At 45.9% G+C, this 24,297-nt stretch overlaps 1 protein-coding gene across 2 annotated transcripts in view; it reads right to left on the bottom strand.

The window, feature by feature from the left end:
• Positions 1-24,297, bottom strand: part of dnah7 (dynein, axonemal, heavy chain 7) — an 816,199-nt gene that overhangs the window by 328,575 nt on the left and 463,327 nt on the right. For both annotated transcript variants that reach the window (XM_085985836.1, XM_085985837.1), the window contains exon 41: positions 6,341-6,570. In XM_085985836.1, coding sequence (XP_085841962.1) covers positions 6,341-6,570 — 230 coding nt within the window. The remainder of the gene's footprint in view (positions 1-6,340; positions 6,571-24,297) is intronic.

The following is a 24,297-nucleotide window of genomic DNA, read 5'->3' as shown; positions in this document are numbered from 1 at the left end:
GTTATGCCGGTTGAGAAGCTTACCAACTGCAAAGTAATGTTCAGAAGGCTAAAGTTCCTCAGCCAGCGTTGGCTCACTGCAGAAATGGCACTCCGTTTGTCTCTGAGCAACTCTCTCTCTCACAGAAGGTGTGGTCCAAAAATGGCTACCACTAATAATCCAGGAAAAGTCCCCTTTAAATAGCGCCCCCCCAGCCCGACAGCGACTGGGAAACGTTCAAGGTAACCTGTCCTTGGTAGCGCCAGGCGGAACGGAGGGGGGCGCCACTGAATTTCTGGTCTGGGGCACCCCAAGGGCATTGCACACTGAAATGACGTTATGATCTGCGTGCGCCGGTGAGCGGGCGCAACGGTTTAGCGCCGGCGCTAAATGTCTGCTCAATTTGGGAAGAGGCGCAGGGTTTGCTGTGCCCAGGTGCTAGTTGGTTAGCGCCGCACTTCTCGACCTCTTTAGGCGCTAATGGGTGGCGCAACCAACCGAATTTTCCCCCCTTTGTGTCTTAATACGAAGAGCATTCGTAATAAGTTGGATGAATTAGCTGCGCAAATGGATGTAAACGGATATGATATAATTGGGATTACGGAGACATGGCTCCAGGGTGACCAAGGCTGGGAATTCAACACCCAGGGGTATTCAATATTCAGGAAGGACAGGAAAAAAGGAAAAGGAGGTGGGGTAGCATTGCTGGTTAAAGAGGAGATTAACACAATAGTAAGGAAGGATATTAGCTCTGATGATGTGGAATCTGTATGGGCAGAGCTGAGAAATACCATGGGGCAGAAAACAATAGTGGTAGTTGTATTCAGACCCCCAAACAGTAATGCTGTTGGGGATGTCATTAAATGGGAAATTAGAGACGCGTGCAATAAGGGCACTGCAGTTATCATGGGTGACTTCAATCTTCATATAGATTGGGCTAACCAAATTAGTAACAATACTGTGGAGGAGGAATTCCTAGAGTGTATACGGGATGGTTTCCTGGACCAATATGCCAAGGAACCAACTAGAGATCAGGCCATCTTAGACTGGGTATTATGTATGAGAAAGGATTAATTAGTTGTGCGAGGCCCCTTGGGGAGGAGCGATCATAATATGATAGAATTCTTCATTAAGATGGAGAGTGAAGTAGTTGACTCAGAGACTAGGGTCCTGAATTTAAATAAAGGAAACTACGATGGTATGAGGCATGAGTTGGCTAGGATGGATTGGGGAATGTTACTTAAAGGGTTGATGGTGGATAGGCAATGGCAAACATTTAAAGATCACATGGATGAACTACAGAAATTGTTCATCCCTGTTTGGCATAAAAATAAAACAAAAAAGGTGACTCAACCGTAGCTAACAAGGGTAATAAGGGATAGCATAAGATCCAAGGAGAGGACATATAATTTGGCCAGAAAAAGCAGCAAATCTGAGGATTGGGAGCAGTTTAGGATTCAGCAAAGGAGGACAAAGGGATTACTTAAGAGGGGGAAAATAGATTATGAGAGTAAGCTTGCAGGGAACATAAAAACTGACTGTAAAAGCTTCTATAGATATGTGAAGAGAAAAAGATTGGTGAAGTCAAGCGTAGGTCCCTTGCAGTCAGAATCAGGGGAATTTATAATGGGGAACAAAGAAATGGCCGACCAATTAAATACATACTTTGGTTCTGACTTCACAAAGGAGGACACAAATAACCTCCCAGAGATATCGGGGAACATAGGGTCTAATGAGAGGGAGGAATTGAATGAAATCAGTATTTGTAGGGAAATGGTGTTAGGGAAATTGATGGGATTGAAGGCCGATAAATCCCCAGGACCTGATAATCTACATCCTAGGGTACTTAAGGAAGTGGCCCTAGAAATAGTAGATGCGAATGTAACCCCACTATTTAAAAAAGGTGGTAGGGAGAAAACTGGGAATTATAGACCAGTAAGCCTGACATCGGCAGTGGGGAAAATGCTAGAGTCCATTATAAAAGATGTAATAGCAGAGCACTTGGAAAACAGTGACAGGATCGGACAAAGTCAACATGGATTTACAAAAGGTAAATCATGCTTGACTAATCTACTGGAATTGTTTGAGGATGTAACTGGTAAAATAGATAAGGGAGAACCAGTGGATGTGGTGTATTTGGACTTTCAGAATGCTTTCGATAAGGTCCCGCAAAAGAGATTAACGTGCAAAGTTAAAGCACATGGGATGGGGGTAAGGTACTGACTTGGATAGAAAACTGGTTGGCAGACAGGAAGCAAAGAGTTGGAATAAACGGGTCCTTTTCCGAGTGGCAAGTAGTGACTAATGGGGTACCGCAGGGATCAGTGCTAGGACCCCAGCTATTCACAATATATATTAATGATCTAGACGAGGGAACTAGATGTAATATCTCCAAGTTTGCAGATGACACAAAGCTGGGTGGGCGTGTGTGCTATGAGGAGGATGCAGAGAAACTCCAGTATGATTTGGACAGGTTGGGTGATTGGGCAGATGCATGGCAGATGCAGTATAATGTGGATAAATGTGAGGTTATCCACTTCGGTGGCAAAAACAGGAAGACAGATTATTATCTGAATGGCAATAGATTGGGAAAAGGGGAAGTGCAACGAGACCTGGGTGTCCTTGTGCACCAGTCGCTGAAGGTAAGCATGCAGGTGCAGCAGGCGGTTAAGAAGACAAATGGTATGTTGGCCTTCATAGCGAGAGGATTCGAGTACAGGAGCAAGGATGTCTTGCTGCAGTTGTACACCATGAGTATTGTGTGCAGTTTTGGTCATCTTATCTGAGGAGAGAGTGCAGCGAAGATTCACCAGACTGATACCTGGGATGGCAGAAATGACGTACGAGGAGAGATTGGGTTGATTAGGCTTATATTCACTAGAGTTTAGAAGAATGAGAGGGGATCTCATTGAAACTTATAAAATTCTATCGGGACTAGACAGACTAGATGCAGGAAGGGTGTTCCCGATGGTGTGGGAGTCCAGAACCAGGGGTCACAGTCTAAGGATAAGAGATAAGCCACTTGGGACTGAGATGAGGAGAAATTTCTTCACCCAGAGAGTGGTGAACCTGTGGAATTCTCTACCACAGAAGGCAGTTGAGGCCAATTCATTAAATATATTTAAGAAGGAGTTAGATATATTTCTTAAGGCTAAAGGGATCAAGGGATATGGGGAGGAAGCAGGGACAGGGTACTGAATTTGGATGATCAGCCATGATCTCATTAAATGGCAGAACAGGCTCGAGGGGCCGAATGGCCTACTCCTGCTCCTATCTTCTATGTTTCTATGTTTCTAGCAACACCCTCACAAATGACTAATCCGAGACTTACCTTGATCGAGGTGAAGATCCCGTTAAATACTGCTTGTGAAAGCTGCATATCAACTGTTTCCGCCATGATTTGCTCAGCGGGTTAAGGAAAGGACGTTTCAGGTGTGCACGGACACCAATTGAACAAAAGGGCCCTGATTCAGGCACAGCACCGTTATTATCATATTTAAATGATGCCTGCGCTTGTTGGGCCAAATCTTCCTGAAAGATAATGGCAAGTTCACGACGGTTGTCATTATTAATGCGTAAATTGGCCAGCAAGGTCAAGGGAAGAAGAGATACGCCATGAGTTGCAAATCTCCAGAACTTGCTGGTCGATTTACACTGCGCTGTCATTTGCTTCGCACCAATAGCATCTCGCCCTTCACCTCCTTGTTACTTTTAAGAACTTGCTGGATTTGTACATTAAATTCAAATTAAACTTGCCACAGAAATTTAGGGCTGCTACTTAATAGCGTAAGTACCCTTTTAACGATGTGATAATTGGTAATTCAATGCCAATCAATCTCTCCGGCCCAGAAAATTTAAACTGTTGAGTCTCATTACTGCATGTAGTAAATTGTCATTAGAGAATTAAAATTTTTCAAATTTTTAATTTTTAATTATCTTACTTTTCCTTTCTGTCTCTTTTTTCTCTCTTACTCCATCTTTCGTTTCCTCTCTTTATTTCTTTTTCTGTACTTGAGTTGACTCTAATTCTCCCTCCTTCTCCATTGTTCCTCTGTTTCTTTCTCAATCCTTAAATTTCATTGGTTAAGGAGATACACTGTTGGCCCCATCATTCACTAAGGTCCCAGATGCCCTGTTGCCCTCGCTGTGCCGTTATCACCTTGCACTTCCAGCAAGTTACGATGCATATTATATTTGAGTTGAAGGGTACAGGAGAATGTCTAACTAACGGGGCATGCCACAAAATGCTCCCCTGCAGCAAGATTTGGCCCATTATATTTAAATGATGCCTGTGCTTATTGAAGGTGGCCGCCATGGATAACTATCGAGCGCCTGGACCAATATGGTATGTGACTTCATTGCTCTCTTTCTGGACCTTGAAAACGTCAGAATTTCATCCCCCTTCTGTGCAAAATGTCACTTTTTGGTGGGAGGTTGAAAGACAGGTGAAAGTACAAAGTGCTATATATTTTTGAACTTATTTTCTCACTCTTCTTATTCATGGATGGAGAAGTGAAAGGGAGAAAACAGCTCTCAGGCTCCACTGATTTCACTCTTGAACCAGCGATAGGGCACACAGGGCTGCCCAGTAGCAAATCATTTTCTGATTTTCTTGTTCTCTGTAGGGCAGTGACTCGTAAACAGCACAGCTAAGATGAACACATCTGAAGGACGGCTGACCAAAGATGGCAACTCATGTCTCATCCGCACCACCATTCAGCACTACTGTCATAGCCACAAATGTTAGTTTTATGTACAGTTTTGAATCCATGTTTCATACCATTTGTATAGGAATCTAAAGTATTTGTTGCCATAATTTGTCACTGATTAATCTGTAAACTTTTGTCTCTGAATCTGAATAGCCAGTGAAGTACTTTTGAAGCGTAGTCACTGTTATAATATAGTTAAGATGAGAATATGTGCTTGAAAACCAACTGGTTACTATATATTCTGCCAGTGGGGGGGAAGCAAAAATATATATAAAATAAGTTGAAAGTTCCCGCTGGTGAAAGGGCATATTACAAGGACCAACTGATTACTTTACATTCCTTCCTGTGAGTGGAAAACATGTGTTTTAATATTCAATAACCAGTTGGCCTTCTTAAACTCACCATCCACTCAATGACTGCAACTTTTAGTTTTCTTTGAACAATGCACTCTAAACTCATTGGTGGAATGGGTAGCAGCCAGCTGGGTTTCAACAATGCATTCTGCTCTTCTTTGTGGGTGCTGAGTTTAGTTTTAATTTTAAGCAGGCACTTGGTTTTGAAAATATAGTCAACCCTGGTTAATCCAGTGCTGAGGAATCTGTCGCAAAATTATGCATTCTCAACCTATTTGGACAAACCAAATCTGTCTACAAAGCATTACTAAGTGCTTACAGCACAGAAACAGGCCATTCAGCTCAACAGATCCTTGCTGGTGTTTATGCTCCACATGAGCCTCCTCCCACCCCTCTTCATCTAACCCTATCAACATATCCTTCTATTCTTTATCCCTCAAGTGTTTATCTAGCTTCCCCTTGAATGAATCTGTGCTCGTCAGCTCAACTACTCCCTGTGGTAGCTAGCTCCACATTCTAACCACTCTCTGGGTAAAGAAGTTTCTCCTAAATAACCTATTGCATTTATTAGTGACTATCTTATATTTATGGCGCATAGTTCTGGTGTCCCCCACTTTACCTCTACACTATCAAACCCTTTCGTAATCTTGAGGACTTCTATCAGGTCACCCCTCAGCCTTCTCTTTTCTAGAGAAAAGAGTCCCAGGCTGTTCAATCTTTCCTGATAGGTATAACCTCTCAGTTCTGGTACCATTCTAGTAAATCTTTTTTGCACCTTTTCTGGTGCCTCTATATCCTTTTTATAATATGGAGACCAGAACTTGTTCACAGTACTCCAAGTGTGGTCTAACCAAGGTTCTTTCCAAGTTTAACATAACTTCTCTGCTTTTCAATTCTATTCCTCTAGAAATGAACCCCAGTGCTGTATTTGATTTTTTTTATGGCCTTATTATAATGCATCACTACTTTTAGTGATCTGTGTATCTGTACCCTCAGATCCTTCTGTTCCTCTACCCCATTTAGAAACTTATTTTCCAAGGAGTATATGGTCTCATTATTCTTACTACAAAAATGTTACCTCGCACTTATCCATATTGAAGTTTATTTGCTAATTACATGCCCATTCTGCAAGTTTATTAATGTCTTCCTGTATTTGTCACAGTGATGAGGAATCAGTAACAAAATTATGCATTTTCAACCTATTTGGACAAACCAGATCTGAGTGTATTATCAAATGCCAGTTATGACAATTTTTAAAGATCCAAAAACTACAAAATGCTCCATTTAATTTGTACTTACGCTCGTTTTGTTTCAAGTAAGGTTTGGAATGTGGAGATCAGTTCCAGGTAGGACGTGGGAGTCACATAGTTGTATCTCTGAAGCTCTGTATGGAATGTTTCAGACAATTCAATAGTTGAGGTATGAAAACTCTTGCACATATGAATGCAGCCCAGACGTATTCCCTCTGACATTTCAATGTCCCCCAAAGAGCGTGTTGCCACAGCTTGCAAAGCATCTTCAGGCCAAGACTAAATGAAATAAAGTGGTAACAAATAAATAGCAAACCCAACTAAGCATTGTGAAATATATGCTGAAGTGCGAACTTTATCCCTTATCCAAATTGGTAACTTAAAAAAAAAAAATCTGTACATTGGAATCCATAAATTATTAAAAATCTGTTGATGTAACATATATTTTTGGTGCTGCAAAATAACTGGTGAAGTTAAGAAAAACAAGCCTAGAAATCTGTTGGTGCAGATATAAAATGGGCAGCCACACATTAAATATTGCGGACAACACACGTCTGACCCACACTGGAGGTCCACCACCCTCTATATTGGATCGGGCTTCACTTGCTCAGCAACTTGTGCCGCTAAAAGACAGCAAAGACCCTGCAGCAGTGCAATCTATAGGGCTCATCCAATACATACAGGTTAGTTGCTGCCCTACCCTGTTTGTCCTTTTCAGCTGATGGTTAACTTTTGGGTGTTTTTTTGGCCTTTTTTCTCACTCCTATAACTGATTTCTGATCTGAGAACTGTTTTGACTGCTTCACTTCATCTCTGTAAATCCTTCACCACCACCTTCATTAAATCCATGTCTATGGTAGGTTTTATGCTAGCATTATTCAAAAGCAATCCAATTTCTCCTCAGTTCTGCCCAAAGCCTCCACCAATATCAGCTATCACACCTGCCTTAATGCATAATGGCCCAGAATTTACGGTGGGTAATGACGGCGAAACTAACCGCAACTTCATGATTTAACACTTGCACATCTAAACGCAGAAATCCTGAAGTTACAGTCAGTCATTCACCTCTCCGACACAGGCTGTGCTGTGCACCCCCACCCCATAGCTGGCAATCAGTGTAATCAGTGAAACTAACAAAAACTTGGGCTTTTCCGTGCTAACATTGCTGTTTAATATCCCATTAAATGTTAAGCCTTGTTGGAATAGGTGTAACTGGGGTTTTAATTGTATTGCCTGCTAAAGAAGTGTTCTGGCCTGTAAAATTAATTTTTATATTTGTGGAGAGTCAAATTTCTCCATAATGATAAAAATTACAATTTTTTGAAAGCTTAAAAAAACATTTTTTTAAAGTTTGTTCATGATATTTCAGCTTCTACCTTATCCCCATGTGAGAGTCCCAATCTATATTTTGCTCTCTGTAACATTTTTTAAAAGTCTGGATAAAAGCAGCTTTTCATTTCCTGGTTTGCTGTCTGTGAGAACTCTTCAATGTGATTGGCTGCTTAGACAGCTTGTTGACGTCATTGCAGCTCTTCACTGGTAATCCCCATGACAGAGCACTGCAATCAATTACACATCAAAAAAGGCAAACTTCTTGCCACAGAGATCGCGAGATCTCTGTGGCCAGGTTTCTTCGGGGGCCAGTGGTGAGCGCCTTCGCTTCGCCACTGACCGCAAATTGTGGGCCAATGTTTTCTCTGTCCGGTGTAGAATATAAAGGAAAACCCACTTGGGATAACCTGTCAAAATACTAGATTATGCAGAGTAAGGTTATCACCAAGCTGTATTATGGTGCTCCATATACTTTGAAAGAAGTTCAACCTCCACATACAAACAGGAACTTTCATCATTCTACAAAGGAAAATCACCTTAAAATCCTGAATCAAGACGTCTTTTAACAGCTGCAGCGCTAAAATATCTACAGTAAATGATAAAACAATCCAAAGTCACACCAGGTTAGAGCTTTATAAGTGGAGGTTGAATTGTATTCCACAGAGTACTTAATTACCTCTAAATGTGCTTCTCCTAATAACCCTCTGTCCCATTCCTAACTTGAGCGGTAAAATTCCACTTAGTGATAAAGTAGGATTTTCTCTTTTATGCTGTCACTAAGGGGGCGATTTTCTGACATTGGAGGGGGCGGGTTTGGAGGCGGGAAAGGCGGGAAAATCAGATTCAAAGAGGTCGGGTTTGGAACCCGCCTCCAACCCGTCTCCGCGGGATTTTGCCGGTGCTGGTTTTGGAGGTCGGGAAACGCTCCCGCCTCCAGTTGGCCATTGCGCTATTTAACCTCCTTAAATGCTCGTTAAGGGCCTCTCTAAGCCTATTTTGAGAGGCCCTCCTGATTTTTCCAGCTTTTCGGCGTGATCCACGCACCTCCTAAACCACGCCAGGTAAACCTGGCGGGTTGACTCGTGAGTGGCCTCCTCACTGCTGCAAGTCTAACAAGACATAGTTTATTGCAGCAAGGATTACTTGCAGGTGCCAGACCTTGGCTTTAAAAGTCTCTGAGCACTTTTAGAAGGCCTTCCGAAGTCGGAGGTGCTGTAGCTTGACTCCATCAACTGTGGGACCTCCTTGGAAGACCCTCTCCCGGCTTGCAATGAGCGCTTCCCCAAAGGAGGCATCTACAAGCAGAATGGGAACCACTCATTTTCTTTCTGCATCGACCTCAGATGAGGATGAGGAGGAGGATCTGGAGGAGGAGGAGAGGGTCAGAGCGCCGGTGTATTGGCCAGCGGCAACGGCAGCACGCGAGCACATGGTTGCCCGGGATGCAAGGGATGAACTTCTCATGGCCAGATTTGCATAGGTTGCCCAAGTTGGCACATGTCCTTGGCTCCATCCTAGGACATCATTGACAATGGACATGACTCTCTGGCCTCCTTTCACTTAGGCCACCAACCCAACAACGCAAGTGTACCGGTGCCCGCAATGTGGAGCTGCCTAAGGCGAAAGAACAGATGGCATAACGCCAACATTTTGGCTTCAAATCATTTTAATACTTTCCAACAGGGATGGCATTTCATCAATACACAGAAACAGTCTCCCTATCTGCACACAGATCTGGAGGTTATATCCCTCACTGTAGGTTATATCCCAGCTGTACACACACAGGCCCCTTCCTCCGAGATGAGTGGAAGAGCACCTCCATGCTAGCTGTCAACCCCAAAAATAACATTTGCAGCGCCTCATCCGAGAGCTTCGGGTAGACCCTTGCCTTGGAATTGGACATAGTGGTTTCTCAAAAGATGTTAGACGTGGTGCAGGAGATGCAGAAATGCTGTGGAATGAGCCAAGGGAGCCCATAAAATCATAAGTTATAAAATCAGACTGGATAAGTGCTGTCAACAGAGGCGAGTTTCAGTTCCAAAACACTAATTGATCAAGGGTATCCCACACCTCTGAAATCAAGTGGCCAATCACAAAATCGCAAATTTTTGAAACCTATCAGTGGAGGCGAGTTTCAAACCCACCCATAGAAACATAGAATCATAGAAGATAGGAGCAGGAGTAGGCCATTCGGCCCCTCGAGCCTGCTCCGCCATTCAATGAGATCATGGCTGATCATCCAAATTCAGTACCCTGTTCCTGCCTTCTCTCCATATCCCTTGATCCCTTTAGCCTTAAGAAATATATTGAACTCCTTCTTGAATATATTTAATGAATTGGCCTCTACTGCCTTCTTTGGCAGAGAATTCCACAGGTTCACCACTCTCTGGGTGAAGAAATTCCTCCTCATCTCTGTCCTAAATGGCTTACCCCTTATCCTTAGACTGTGACCCCTGGTTCTGGACTCCCCGACCATCGGGAACATCCTTCCAGCATCTAGTCTGTCTAGTCCTGTTAGAATTTTATAAGTTTCGATGAGATCCCCTCTCATTCTTCTAAACTCCAGCGAGTACAAGCCCAATCGACCCAATCTCTCCTCATGCGTTGTGCTGTCTCTCCCTCTAACTTAACCTTACTGTATGTACATAACCTACTTATATATGTATAACTTACCTGTTAGGGCCGTTGCCCCTTTAACTTACCTTTTAGGGCCATTGCCCCTTTAAGATGCGCCTTAGCGTGCTGACGTCACGTCACGTACGACGTGACGTGCGTGAGGTGGCTGCTGGCCCGACTCGGCCCTCCAGAAAGGCCGCTGGCACAGCCCGGCCTACCGTCTTCGGCCACATCGATCAGCCGCCGGGAGCAAAGCGATCTTCCGCTCCCGCGGCAGGCTGCCGGCTCAGCCTGGCCTCCAGCTCCCGCTCCCGACTTCGGCCCCTCCCGACTTTGGCCCCAACGGCCAGCGACGCAACGACCGGCAAACGTGATGACGTCACAACCCCGAGCGTGATGAGGTCATCACGCTCCCCACGGGACTGCGAGCTCAGTCCTCGTGGAGTCCCCGCTGGAACAGGACCTGTGCCACGGTGCTCCTCAGTTGTATTGTCCCCATGCTTGAGTCTTGGAAATTATTTGTCTGTAAGTATTTTAGAATGCTATAGATGATCAGGGTGCACTGTATGTTGTAGGAAATGTTTAGTTGTAACTTTTCTCTGTCTAGCTGGTTAACTAGTAGCTGTATTTTGATACACTATGTACAGGGCTAATTTAAAGAGAATGCCTCCCAGTTTGCTAAATGTATATTCAGTAAGCTGTGTTTCCACGTGTTTGGTGTCAGTTATGCGTTTGTATACTAATGTGTGCTTCCATTTCTGTGTTGTATTTCAGTTTTACAATAAGAATCTTTCAGTAAAGTTTTACAAGAAAAGTCAAGCCTTGTGATTTTATGGGAAGATATCAAGTTGTTCGCTATCTGTCTAGCTCTGCATAGGATCACGTTGCGAGGGCAGAATATACGTCATTCCTGCCATCCCAGGTAACAGTCTGGTGAATCTTCGCTGCACTTCTTCCATGGCAAGAACATCCTTCCTCAGATAAGGCGACCAAAACTGCACACAATACTCAAGATGTGGCCTCACCAAGGCCCTGTACAACTGCAGCAAGACATCCTTGTTCCTGTACTCAAACCCTCTCGCTACGAAGGCCAACATACCATTTACCTTCTTAACTGCCTGCTGCACCTGCATGCTTACTTTCAGCGACTGGTGCACAAGAACGCCCAAGTCTCATTGCACTTCCCCTTCTCCCAATCTATTGCCATTTAGATAATAATCTGCCTTCCTGTTTTTGACACCAAAGTGGATAACCTCGCATTTATCCACGTTGTATTGCATCTGCCATGCTTCTGCCCAATCACCCAACCTGTCCAAATCATCCTGGAGTTTCTCGGCATCCTCCCAGCCCACCCAGCTTTGTGTCGTCTGCAAATTTGGAGATATTACATCTAGTTCCCTCGTCCAGATCATTAATATATATTGTGAATAGCTGGGGTCCAAGGACCGATCCCTGCGGTACCCCACTAGTCACTGCCTGCCACTCCGAAAAAGAGCCGTTTATTCCAACTCTTTGCTTTCTGTCTGCCAACCAGTTCTCTATCCAAGTCAATACCTTGCCCCCAATCCCATGTGCCTTAATTTTACACGCTAATCTCTTATGCGGGACCTTATCGAAAGCCTTTTGAAAATCCAAATACACCACATCCACTGGTTCTCCCTTATCTATTTTACCAGTTACATCCTCAAAAAATTCCAGTAGATTAGTCAAGCACGATATACCTTTTGTAAAGCCATGTTGACTTTGTCCGATCCGGTCACTTTTTTCCAAGTGCTCTGCTATTACATCCTTTATAATGGACTCTAGCATTTTCCCCACTACCGATGTCAGGCTTACAGGTCTGTAATGCCCCGTTTTCTCTCTACCACCCTTTTTGAACAGTGGGGTAACATTAGCTACCCGCCAATTCATGGGTACTGTTCCAGAGTCTATCGAATTTTGGAAGATGACCAGCAATGCATCTACTATTTCTAGGGCCACTTCCTTAAGTATCCTAGGATGTAGATTATCAGGCCCTGGGGATTTATCGGCCCTCAATCCCATCAATTTCCCTAACACCATTTCCCTACAAAAACTGATTTCTATCAGTTCCTCCCTTTCATTAGACCCTATGTTCCCCGACATCTTTGGGAGGTTATTTGTGTCCTCCTTTGTGAAGACAGAGCCAAATTGAAACCCACCTCCATCTCGCCTCCAGTGGGAAAATCGACCCCTAAGGTTTTTGCTAAAATTATTTCTAGGAGGAATTTCACCCCCTAGATATTTGTATAGCTCTCTTTGAAAGTGGTTAACTTCACAGCATTATCTAACTGCTCTGTGGGGGGGGGGGGGCAATGTTCTGATCATGTCTTTCTTGAGGCTTGGTAATTTTATACTGTTTTCCTTTAGTTCCACATTTACAGATTAAATAATTGTTTGCATCTACAATATCTATTCCTCTCAGCATGTGAAAACGTGTATTGTGACTCCTCTCAGTTTGACACTATTCTCTGAACCAATGTTACTTTTGTAGGTAGAGTGCCCAAAATTGCACCCAGTATTCCAAATGTGCCCTCGCCGTATTATCAGTGTTATAATAACTTGTTTCAACTTCTGTTTCAATGTCCTTCTAATGCATCCTAGTAGATGATTAGCTTTGTTGTTGCCACTGGCTGGATAATTTCAGTGAACATTCAATAAAAAATTCAGTGAATAATCACACCCAGATCTTCTTAGTTTTCCACCTCCACAAATTGACTTCCTCACATCATAAACGTGGGTTCCTTGATGAACACATGCTTATCTACATTAGGGATTACCCACCATTCCTTAGCCTATCTATTTAATTGGCCCTAATCTGTTTGAATAGAGTTAATCAACTGAACACATAGATTGGTGTCACCAGAACATTCCATAATATTATCACAAACACTATATTATTTTATAATATTAGAATAACCCCCTTCCATATTATTTATAAACAGCAGGAGACCCAGAACAGATTCATCCACTAGTCCCCACACACTTTCCAAAGCCTAAACTTCTGGGGGGATAAATTCGGTATTGTCCCGTTTGGGGCGTGATTATCGGCCGGGCGCAAAGTTTAGTGCCTGGCGCTAATTATCGCCTTCGACTGCAAACTTGACTTTTATCGCCCCTGGAGGTGATTGGAGTGCTAAATCAGGTGCTGCACACTTGTCTTAAGGCGCAAAGGTGGAGGAGTGAGGCCCTAACTCAGAGCGCGGGCGCAGTGCAGGTGATGTCAGTTAGCGATGGAACACAGGCACACTGGCGCCAGACAGTTCTTAAAGGGGAAGGGTTGTTCTTGCTCTCCAGCCACACCCTGCTCATTGGAGCCTTGAATCTCGGCCTGGAGAGAACTGTGACTACATTTTCCAGCCAAGGACTATGGAGAGGGTGGGAGAACGAGCTCAGCCCTTCAGCGAGCGGGCCTTGAAGGTTCTGGTTGGCGCGGTGGAGCGCAGAAGATCTATACTCTACCCTGGAGTGGCAGGAGGCCTTTGCCGCGCGACTACAGAAGAGTGTGGAGGGAGGTGGCTCAGCACGTCTCCTCCAGGAGCATGGTGCCCAGGACCCATACTCAATGTCGCAAAAAGTAAAACGACCTCACTCGGGTCGTCAGGGTGAGTGGCTTTTTTTCAATACCTCTCCATCCCTCCATCTCAAACTCACTATGGCCAGAGGGTCTTAAAACCTCAATGCCCAACACTCATCCAACACCTATGGCCCTCTCATGAAACACACACACACACATGCTACACTTTGCATACATTAAGGGCTATTCAACTATGGGAGGCACATCAGGCAAGGCCATGGCTGTATATTTACTCAGCCGCCGTCCTTTTTATTGCAGGCCAAGCTATCTCATAATAGGAGACAGCAGCAACGGACAGGTGGAGGGCGGCCTCAGCTGCTACCCCTCAGCGATCTTGAGGATTGTGGCAAGCCAGTTGATCGGTCCCGTCGCCCCTGGAGAGGCCGACCCCATTCAGGACAGCAATGGTAAGGTCATCACCTTTTTCCTCCTCTCTCATTCCACTTGTCCCTCACAACACCAGCCTTTGACACTTTCAATCCAACTTACTAAATCGCTGCACTCCTTCCTGCCTTACTGCCCCACTGTTCTCACGCTAAAGCCACTCTTATACTTCCCTGCATTCAGATGTGATTCACCAGCTGAGGAGACGGGCCCTGAAGGTGCCAGTGGGAGCAAAGCTGCAGGCGAGGAGGACGAGGAAGCCGGAGCATCAGCACCACCCTCTCCCGAGGAAGCCTATGCCCACACTGGGAACACGTCTTCCCTGGAGGGGAGCAGGGGGGAAGGGTCTGATGAGGGTGAAGCTCCAGGACCCAGCGGGCTGCAGCAACGCGATGTGGCTAGGGAAACTCGGGGGTCTTCTCCCCGGAGGGAGAGAAGGCCAGTGAGTCCTGCTGCACTGGACGCAGAGGAGGAGCGGCTCATCGCTGAAATGAACACCCAGGCGGTGGACATGCACACTCAGCTCATGGGTGCAGTGAGAAGGGTGCCTGAATGCATTGATGCACTAGCAAGGAGTGTGGAGCACTTCGCTGTAGCACAGGCAGATGCCACGCTAATGCTTAATGCTGCAATTCAGTCACTTGCTGCCATTCAGTCACTTGCTGCCGTGATCCAATCTCAGACTGCTCTCATGCAGACTCAGATTGAGGCCACGCAAGCACTGACTGCTGCCATTGTTGCTGGTTCAGACACATTTCCCCGGCGGTCTCACCGCGCCGCAGCAGGCCAGCAGTCTGTGCTCCAGCAGATTGCTCCGGATGCTGATGTGCTGCCCTATGGGAGTGCCAGTGTGTTGGTCGAGCAGGGAGTTGCTGTCCTCTCTAAAGATGACAGCATTCCTGCTGCCACCACTGTCACTTCCCCATTGCACGTGCCACTGCCTGTAGCCCAGACTGCTGCCGCCCATGCAGAATTGCTGCAGTCTGCAGCCGGGCCATCCAGGCCCAGAGTTGGTCGAGGCCTTCCTTCAAGGGCATCTGCAGTCTCAGGTTCTGACAATCAGCAGCCTTCCACCAGCCTTGCTGCTGCCACTGGGGCCCCATTACGGAGGAGCAGTAGGGTGGGAAGGGGGGAAGTGCCTCGAAGGGCAAAAAGTAGGAGGTGTGACGAAATTTTGGTCAATTTTTTATTAAAGTCCGAGGTTCGTGTTCAAACTTTTATTTAGTGTTTTGGACATTATCTCCAGGTTGTGAGAACCAGTTATGTTAATGAATGATTTTTTGTGTTTGTTTCTATTTGTTTGTCATGAAGAAATGACACACACAGAGTTTGTAAAATAAAAAAGTTTTTGTATTCAAAATGTACAGGTTTGGCCTTTGGAATCATTGCTGCCTTGGCCAGCTTAGGGATTGCAGGTTGGTTTCATTCATGTTGTTCTCCATGCCAGAAGCCATTTCCTCAGCAGGGGCCTAGAAGCGGCTTGTTATCAGCCATTAACGGACGGCCCTTGCAGTTTCAACATTGTGGGCCTCCCTCCCGCCTTGGTGCTGCTGCTGATCATCCTCCTCCCTCCTCCTCCTCCGGTGGTGCTCCAAGGCCTGGTGGCATTGGCTGGGTCCTGAGGATTGCCAGGTTACGCAGCATGCAGCACACAACTATGAAGAGGGAGACTCGCTCAGGCGAGTACTGCAGGGCTCCTCCTGAGTGGTCCAGACAGCGGAACCGTTGCTCGAGCACGTTGTTCGTCTGCTCAACGATGTTCCTGGTGGCGAGATGGCTCCCGTTGTACCGCAGCTCAGCAGGGGTGTTGGGGTTATGGAGCGGTGTCATCAGCCAGGTGCACAGTGGATAACCCTTGTCCCTGAGGAGCCAACCACTTGGCTGATGCAGTGCCTGGGAAAGTTCTGGCACAGCAGTCTGGTGCAGGATAAAAGCATCGTGGCTGCTGCCAGGATAGCGGGCATTGACTGCGATAATCAGCTGTCTGTGGTCACAGACCAACTGGACGTTTAAGGAGTGGAACCCCTTGCAGTTTCGGAAAACCTCTGCATTCTCATGCAGTGCCCGCAATGCCACATGCGTGCAGTCAATGGCACCCTGCACCATGGGGAAGCCCGCTATCCTCGCAAAGCCCAATGCGCATTCATGCTGATTAGCCTGGGTCATCGGGAAAGAGATGTACTGGCGTCTCCTTTTATAGAGGGCATTTATGACCTGACGGATACAGCAATGGACCGCGAATAGGGAGATATTGGTGACGTCCCCAGTAGCTGCTTGAAAGGAGCTGGTGGCATAAAAGTTCAGAGCCACTGTGACCTTCACTGCCACCGACAGACACGTCCTGGTCCTCAGTAGAGGCTGCAGATCTGGCTGTAGCAGGTGGCAGAGCTCAGTGACCACCTCCTTGCTGAAGCACAGCCTGCGCAAACACTGCTTGTGCTGCCTTCCTTTAGGAATTTATGTTAGTTTTCAAGTTAATTCAAGGGTTTGAGTAATTTGGGTCGATTTCCATTGTGTGCCGCCACCTAGTGGATATTTGGTACCTAGCAAGTGCAGTAAAGCGCAGTAAAGCGCAGTGAAGTGCAGTAAAGTAAACTGCTGTATAGCACAAGACCTGCAGCTCGACACATGGTCTTGCAGTTGTTTTCTTGTTACGCTCCGGCCTTGGACACTATTTGTCTGTAAGTACTTGAGAATGTTATAGATGATTAGTGTACACTATATTTTGCAGAAAATGTTTAGTTTGTAACCTTTCTCTGTAAGCAAACCTGCACAGCTAGCCGTGAAGTGCTCGCTCTCTGTGTCTAGCTGGTTAACTTGTAGCTGTATTTTAATGCACTATGTACAGGGCTAATTTAAAGTGAATGTAAGAGAATGCCTTTCAGTTTGCTAAATGTATATTCACAGTAAGCTGTGTTTCCACGTGTTTTGGTAAGTTACATGCCAAATGTACTGTGTTGCTCAGGCTTACCTAAATTTGTGTATGCATATCAGTTATGTGCTTGTGTATCAATGTGTGCTTCCATTTCTGTATTGTATTTCAGTTTCACAATAAGAATCTTTCAGTAAAGTTTACAAGAAAAGTCAAGCCTTGTGATTTTTATGGGAAGATATCAAGTTGTTAGCTACCTGTCTAGCTCTGCATAGGAACGCGCTGCAAGGGCAGAATACTGCTCCTCAGACAAATTAATGTAGGAGAATTGTTGCCGAAATACCCTGAGAGGGTAAGGTCTCCTGTACAGAGGCCTGTTGGCCCTCCTTCATCTGGCCATGATTGCCACTCTCTCTGCGTCTCTGTTGACTCCTATTCTGCAGGCACAGGATGACGCCCCCAATCAGTGCAGCCCCCAAAGTCTCTTGGTAATCGAAGTAATGAAGGCCAAATCCAAAAGTACCTGCAAAGTGATGCTGAGTAGCCAAAACTATTTCACACAGCATTGACTCAATGCAGAAGTCTCTCCTTCTTTATCTCAGAATCTCTCTCTCTGTCAGAATGAGTGGTGCAAAAATGTCTACCACAATAAAAGCCAAGGAGAGGCCGCCTTTAAATAGCGTCCCCCCAGCCCCTCACCAACTGGGAAATGTTCCAGTCTCCCTGTCGTTGCTTGCGCCAGGCGGAAAGGAGGGGGGCGCCACTCAATATCCGGTCCAGGGCGTCACAAGGGCGTTGCACGTTCGACTGACCTCAAGATCTGCGGGCGCAGAAGATCGGGGCGATAGTGTTTAGCGCAGCCGCAGAATGTCTGGTCAATTTTGCGAGCAGCGCAGACATCACCGTGCCCGGGCACTAGTTGCTTTGTGCCCCATTAGCGCCCTCTTAAGGCGCTAACAGGAGGCACAAACCAACCGAATTTCCCCCCCCCCCACCCCGCTTTCTACTGCAAAACCATTTTCAACTAATTAATTTGCTATGAGGGCTAGAAATTCGTCTCCTTTGCACCTGCCGTTAGCGTCTCCGGGGAGCGCTAACGGGGCGCAAAGAGCTTATTGCCCGGGGGGGACAAAAAAGTGCCTCCCAAGAAATTCGGTGGGGCATTGCTGAGGCGCTACCCAAAAGCATGCACCACCACCAGTAGCACCCCAGGCCGCTGCGCTGCCGTCTATGACATCATTGCCATGCACCATGACCCCTTAGTGCCATTCGCAGCCCCTTACTGCCCCACGGCAGAAATTTGGCTGCGCCCTGCGAGGTTCCCATGGGTGTTGTCAGCGCCAGCCTCGTGGGTCGCGAACCAGGCCGACCTCCGCTCAGGAGGTGCTATTTAAAGGGGAGGTGCGGCCACGACCCCGCCAGCATTTTCTGTTTTTGGCCGAACTCCAGGTCAGCCCTCCATGGTGTGCCTTGGCGTGGTCCTGGCCGCCATCGTGCAGCCCGGCACCGGTACAGCAGCGCTCCGTGGAGCCTCCACCGAGCGCTGCCGATCACGCCCCGAGATCGCCTCGGTTACTGCCCCACCAGGAAGTGGAGCCCCCGACATTGCACTCCACTTCCTGTGTGTGGCGGTAAGTTGAATTTAATGGCTGGGGTGGTAGTTCAGCACCGAGCGTTAAATGTTTGGCCTTAACTCGGTTACCACGCCCTTAATCTTTTATTAGCCTTACATGTGTATCTTTTGCAAATGTCTTCTGATAATCCAAGTACAGCCATTTATATCTATTGAATTGACCTCATCTTTCTGCAACATGTCTGTCCACCATTTACAAGATTCGACAAGAGCGTGATGGAATAATCACCAATCACCTGGATGAGTGCAGCCGCAACAACACTGAGGAACCTCAACATCATCCAGGACAGAGCAATTTGCTTGACTGATGCTCATGTCATCAGGCTCAATATCCACCCCTCAATCATCGACGTACCATGGCTGCTGTATGTATCAGCTACAGACTGCACTGCAACCATTTACCATGGTCACTATATCAGCATGCCCATTCCCTGTAATGTCTACCACTGAGAAGGACAAGATCAGCCATGTTGTGGGAACATCATCACCTCCGAGTTCCTCTCCAAGGCACACATCATCTTGACTTGGACACCATTCCCTCATCGTCACTTAGTCAATAACCTGGAATCCCCATCTAATACCATTCTAACACCATTGTAAAAGCATTGTTATCACAACGACTGTGGCAGTTCAAGGGGAAAGCCCACTACCACCTTTTCGGAGCAACTAGAGATGGGTAGTAAATGTAGCTTTGCCCACATTCTGAGAACAATGTTTTTTAATCTACCAATTTTGTTACAATAGAATCTTAGTTCTTCAACCACCTTAAGATTTCAAGGGTGTCTACATTTTGAATGGCCAAAACTTTGAAGTATCAGTGCTACATATAATTTCAAATATGCTGTTTTGATTTAAAACCATGTGCAACCAACTGACAGTAAATATTCAGGGGAAAAATTTCATCCCCTTAGCGCTTCCCATTAGATCTAATGGGGCGCTAGACTAGCATCACCAAGGTGAATTTGGCACCGTACGCCAAATCCGGCCTCCCCGTAGCGCCACCGGTAAGAGGTATCACCGGGAGCATCAGTGCCAGGTAGATCGTGACATCAGTGAGTGTGCAATACTGACTGACCGCCCGATTTGCAAAATTGATTCTCGCCACTTACCTCACCGCCTGGAGTAAATACTGACAGGGAGAGCTGGCATGCAACACCAGTAAGTCGGCTCCAGTGACGTTATTTAAAGGAATCATCAGTAATCACCCACAGTTGTTAGGTTAGTGCAGTTTCAGTGGTTTTTCATTAGTTTCACCCACTGCAATAGTTTCATTCAGTAAATTCAAGGTTCTTTTGTATCTTCTGGCAAATAAAAAGTAGCTACATTTATTGTTCAAAGATTCATACTGCTACACTTGGCAACATTAATGGGGGCTGTACTGGCATGCCACCTTGCCCTCGAGGATCTACAGTGGAGGGAGCTTAGGCAGTGAGAAATACAGGAACATGTGCGCAGAGAGATGAGGAGGGACATCAGGGCTCACACCAGGAGGCCTTACCCTCCGAGGGTATTCCAGGAGCACTTCTCCTACCTTCAATTAAATGAGGAGCAGTGCATTAGACAGCTCCGTTTCACCAAGGAGGTGGTCACAGAACTCTGCCACCTCCTCCAAACAGACCTCCAGCCTCACACCAGGATGACTTAAATCCCAGATCCCCTTTGCACACCACATCCCCATCATTCCATCCCTCTCGCAGGCCATATCACTGCGCTAAGCTGAAATGAGAGACACCACAAAAGAATGGTAAGTGACATGAATCTTGTCATTCATGTGAAAATGACTTATGTAATAATACTGGGCGGCCTGCTGGTGGCGCTGTCCAGGGAGAGTATAAATACTCGGGCATGGGCCCAGCTTGTGCAGGACATTCTTTAACAGGAACTAGTGAAGGACACAACGAGATCTCCATGTTGAAAAACAGTTGATTAAAGCCTTGTTTAATACTCAGACCAAGTGCCTAGCAGTTTTCTTATGTCAGTAAGTGAAGTAATAAATTTATTAAAAAGTAGTGTACACATATTTACACAAAAAATATTAACTTTTCACCCTTGTGCAATCCCTTAGTGTCTGTTGTTACTGTGCCTTTTCTTGCTCTAGTGCTCCTACGAAGTGTTGGCCCAGTGGCTGTAGCACAGCTGGTGGAAGGCTGCTGAGTGTCTGTACGGGAGACTTCACATGGCCTTGCAGGATGTCCTCAACCAGCTCTGGACCTGAAAGGCCCAGCTGTAGGTTGCACTGTAAAGTCTGTGGGTTGTATAGCGAAGTAATACACAGACTACAAGAGTAACTTTAACAGGACTTTACTATTCGAAGGTCAGGGCGAATCTGCCCAATAAATCCTTACCCAGCACTTATATACCGGTGTGGTCACTACCGGTATTACAGTATACAGAAGCCAAAATAAAGTAGTGCAACCCCTAAAATAGTTCTCTTAAAGGTGGACGGTTACATACAATAGTTCTCTTAAAGGTAGACGGTTACATACACTACAATCCTCCCTTTTTAGCTTACAACGTACTTATTCCCCATTAAACATACATGTATTCAACTTCATGTAAAACAGTTTACAGATATAGTCTCTGCGGGAAACAGTTCACAGATTCAGTCTCGGTGGAGGCGTCTCCTGCGCTTCTTGACTCAGTCCGGACAACGCCTCCGTGGTGTAGCAGTTCCCGGTGGTGTAGTCGGTTCACGTTGCGGAAGTGACTCGTCCAATAGTCCCTCCCTAACTTAACAGCTTGAACTCTGTAACTTCTGAACCAGCATTGCTGACTTTTTTTTAAAAAAAAACAATTGGATTGCCTTGGGAAGTTCCCCTACTTCCCAACTGATTTGGCTCTGTTCTGAGGGACCATGTGTGTGATCTGGTAGAGGTGATAATGGTTCAGATGGTTATCATCTTCTGTTTCGTCTTTTCCTTTTCTGCTTCTTGGAGACTCTCTGGGCTCCCTTGTCAGCTGCCAGCTGTAACGCTACCATCTCCCTATGTTCCTTAGACTTTAAGTGATTCATCCTGATTTCTGTACTTTGGGAGTTTTCGGCACAAGCTGGGCAGACCAGGTCCTCGTAATATTCAGTGTCACTCAACAGGTCATGGTAATATTCGGTGTCATCCTGAGCTAGGCCAGCGAGAGGGTCTTCTATTTCCTCCTTACCCAGCTGGACGTTAGCCGATTTTTGTTCCAAGTCCCTACAACTGTCCTGAAAAGACTTCATCATACATTCAGCTTCATCCCGCTTTTTCTGGGCTTCCTGCAAGTCTTTTACTAATGACCTCATTTGTGATTTCAATACTTCAACTTCATTCGGAGATTGATTGATCGGACTATTCAATCCCTCTACTGAAATAGCTGTTTCAGCATTCTGTTGTTCTACCTTGACGTGCGTCAGCGTACTTTTGGCATCCAAGGGCTGTTCTGCTGCAGACTCCTCAGTCTGTGTTGCCACCTCAGCTTTTTCAATAACTTTTGAGGGCTCCGAACCCCTTCCCTTTGAAGATTGAGGCTCGTGTTTAAGTTTTTCCCATTTTAGAGTCTTATCCTTCAGCATATGAAGGAGTTGGCTGACTGTTAACTCTTCTGCCATCATCCCTTTCCCATTCGCTGCAGGGCTGTTTATAACCTTGCCCTGGAGGAGTTGGCTGACTGTTAACTCTTCTGCCATCATCCATTTTCCATTAGCTGCAGGGCTGTTTAGAACCTTGCCCTGGGGCTCCTTTGCTGTTTCTACTTCGCCATCATCCGCAGCCCCCACCATTTGAATTTCCACAATTGAATCGTCCGGTGATGCTGCACCCAACTTCAGTAGGAGCTCGGAAGTCATGTCGACCAATTCCGCCTTTTCTGCCTGCAACCTGCTAACAAGCGCCTTCAGTTGCGGCACATCTTGTTCCACCAGATTAGAGCACGCACCTTCAGCAGCCGAATCAGCTTTGATTCGTTTGGCCTCCTCGTGCAGACGGTTTGTGTGCTCCTGCTCCCTTTTCTCCCTCAGCTGCTTCTGTTGTCTTCCCAGATTCTCCCATTCGGTATCATAGAACTTTTTCATTGCTTTCATCTCTTGCTCGAGACGGCAACTCAATTGTTCTAATTGCTGTCGTAATCTGAAATAAGTTTGCGTTCGAGCTCGATGTTCCTCAGTAATATATATGTCTGTAACTTGAACAGACTCAGAATTCTCTGTCCAACTATGTTGTTGTTGTTCAGAGGAATTCTGTTCTGAAACTTTGTTCTCCTCTGGAGCATAAGCCTTTATGTACGCATTCGTTCTACTAACCTTAGTCAGCAAGTCCATTTTAGACTTGTCTTTCATACTTGGGCTGGTCTTATCGTCATCCGTTTCAGAGTCTGAGCTGATTGTCTGCCCCGAGTCCTCACTCGTTATTGCTTTTAGGTAGTGCCATTCCATGTCTATTTTCTTGATCCACTCCCGTCCTAGAAGTGGTGGTCCTCCCTCAGGTAGTACATATAAGTCCATTCCTGGGTGTTCTTTGCCCGTCTCTCACCTTGACTCTTATCTTTCCCATGGGGTATATTTTATGCCCCGTGTATGTCTGCAATACGAACTTGGTATCTCTCAAGGGTATATGTGAGAATAGTCGGTTGTAATCCCTTCGACTTATGACTGATAGGGCTGATCCAGTGTCCAATTCCATTTTCACTTGGGCTCCGGCTATTTTTAGCATGACCCAGATAGTTTGTAGGTCAGCTTCCTTACTCACATTGTGAATTCTCAGACTACCCAGTTCCTGGCCGTTTGGGTCTGAATCCGAATTCTGTTCGTCTGAACTCTTCTCAGCCACCTTGTGTACTTTGTTGTACTTTTCCTGTGATGGCTTTTTGTGGTTGTTGGTCTTCTTCCCTGACCGGCATACTTTAGCGATGTGACCCAGTTTGCCACATTTTCGACATTCCTGGTTTTTAAACCAGCATTGGTTCTGGTCATGTGTTGTCTTCCCACAACGATAACATTTCGTTGTACCCGAAGTAATTTGATCCACACCGAGTACCGCTGCCTTTAGCTGCATTTCCGCAGTTCCTTTCGCTGCGGCTTCGTGTGATGCTGCAATAAGGACAGCCCTATCAAGTGTAAGGTCGTTTTCTTCGAGCAGTCGCTTTTGCGTTCCTTCCTTCGACAACCCGCACACGAACTTGTCTCGCAAGGCCTCTGTCAGATTTCCTCCAAACTGGCAGTATTTCGCTAATCTACGCAGTTCGACCAAGTATTCCGCGTTGCTTTCCTCTTTCCGTTGCGTTCTCGCATAAAATTTGAATCGTTCCGCCAACATCAACGGTGTGGGGTTCAAATGATCCTTCAGGACAGCAACAATATTAGCGAAAGTCTGATCCGCCGGTTTAGCTGGTGATAGAAGATGCTTCAATAGGCCGTATGTCTTCGCCCCCATCGCGTTTAGCAAGGTTATAGCTTTATCATCATCTTCTATTTTATTGGCCTCACAATATATCTCGATACGTTCTACGTACGTGGCCCAATCTTCCACCTCGGCATCGAAGCTGTTGATGTTACCATGCTTAGGCATCTTCACTATCTCTCACTATCTTTCTGCGAACAAC

The sequence above is a fragment of the Somniosus microcephalus genome, chromosome 4 (genome assembly GCF_052327205.1).
Source record: "Somniosus microcephalus isolate GS21.2 chromosome 4, FLI_Smic_1.0, whole genome shotgun sequence".
Lineage (NCBI taxonomy): Eukaryota > Metazoa > Chordata > Chondrichthyes > Squaliformes > Somniosidae > Somniosus > Somniosus microcephalus.
The sequence above is the reverse complement of the archived record's forward strand: the minus strand, read 5'-3'. Positions and strand labels throughout refer to the sequence as shown.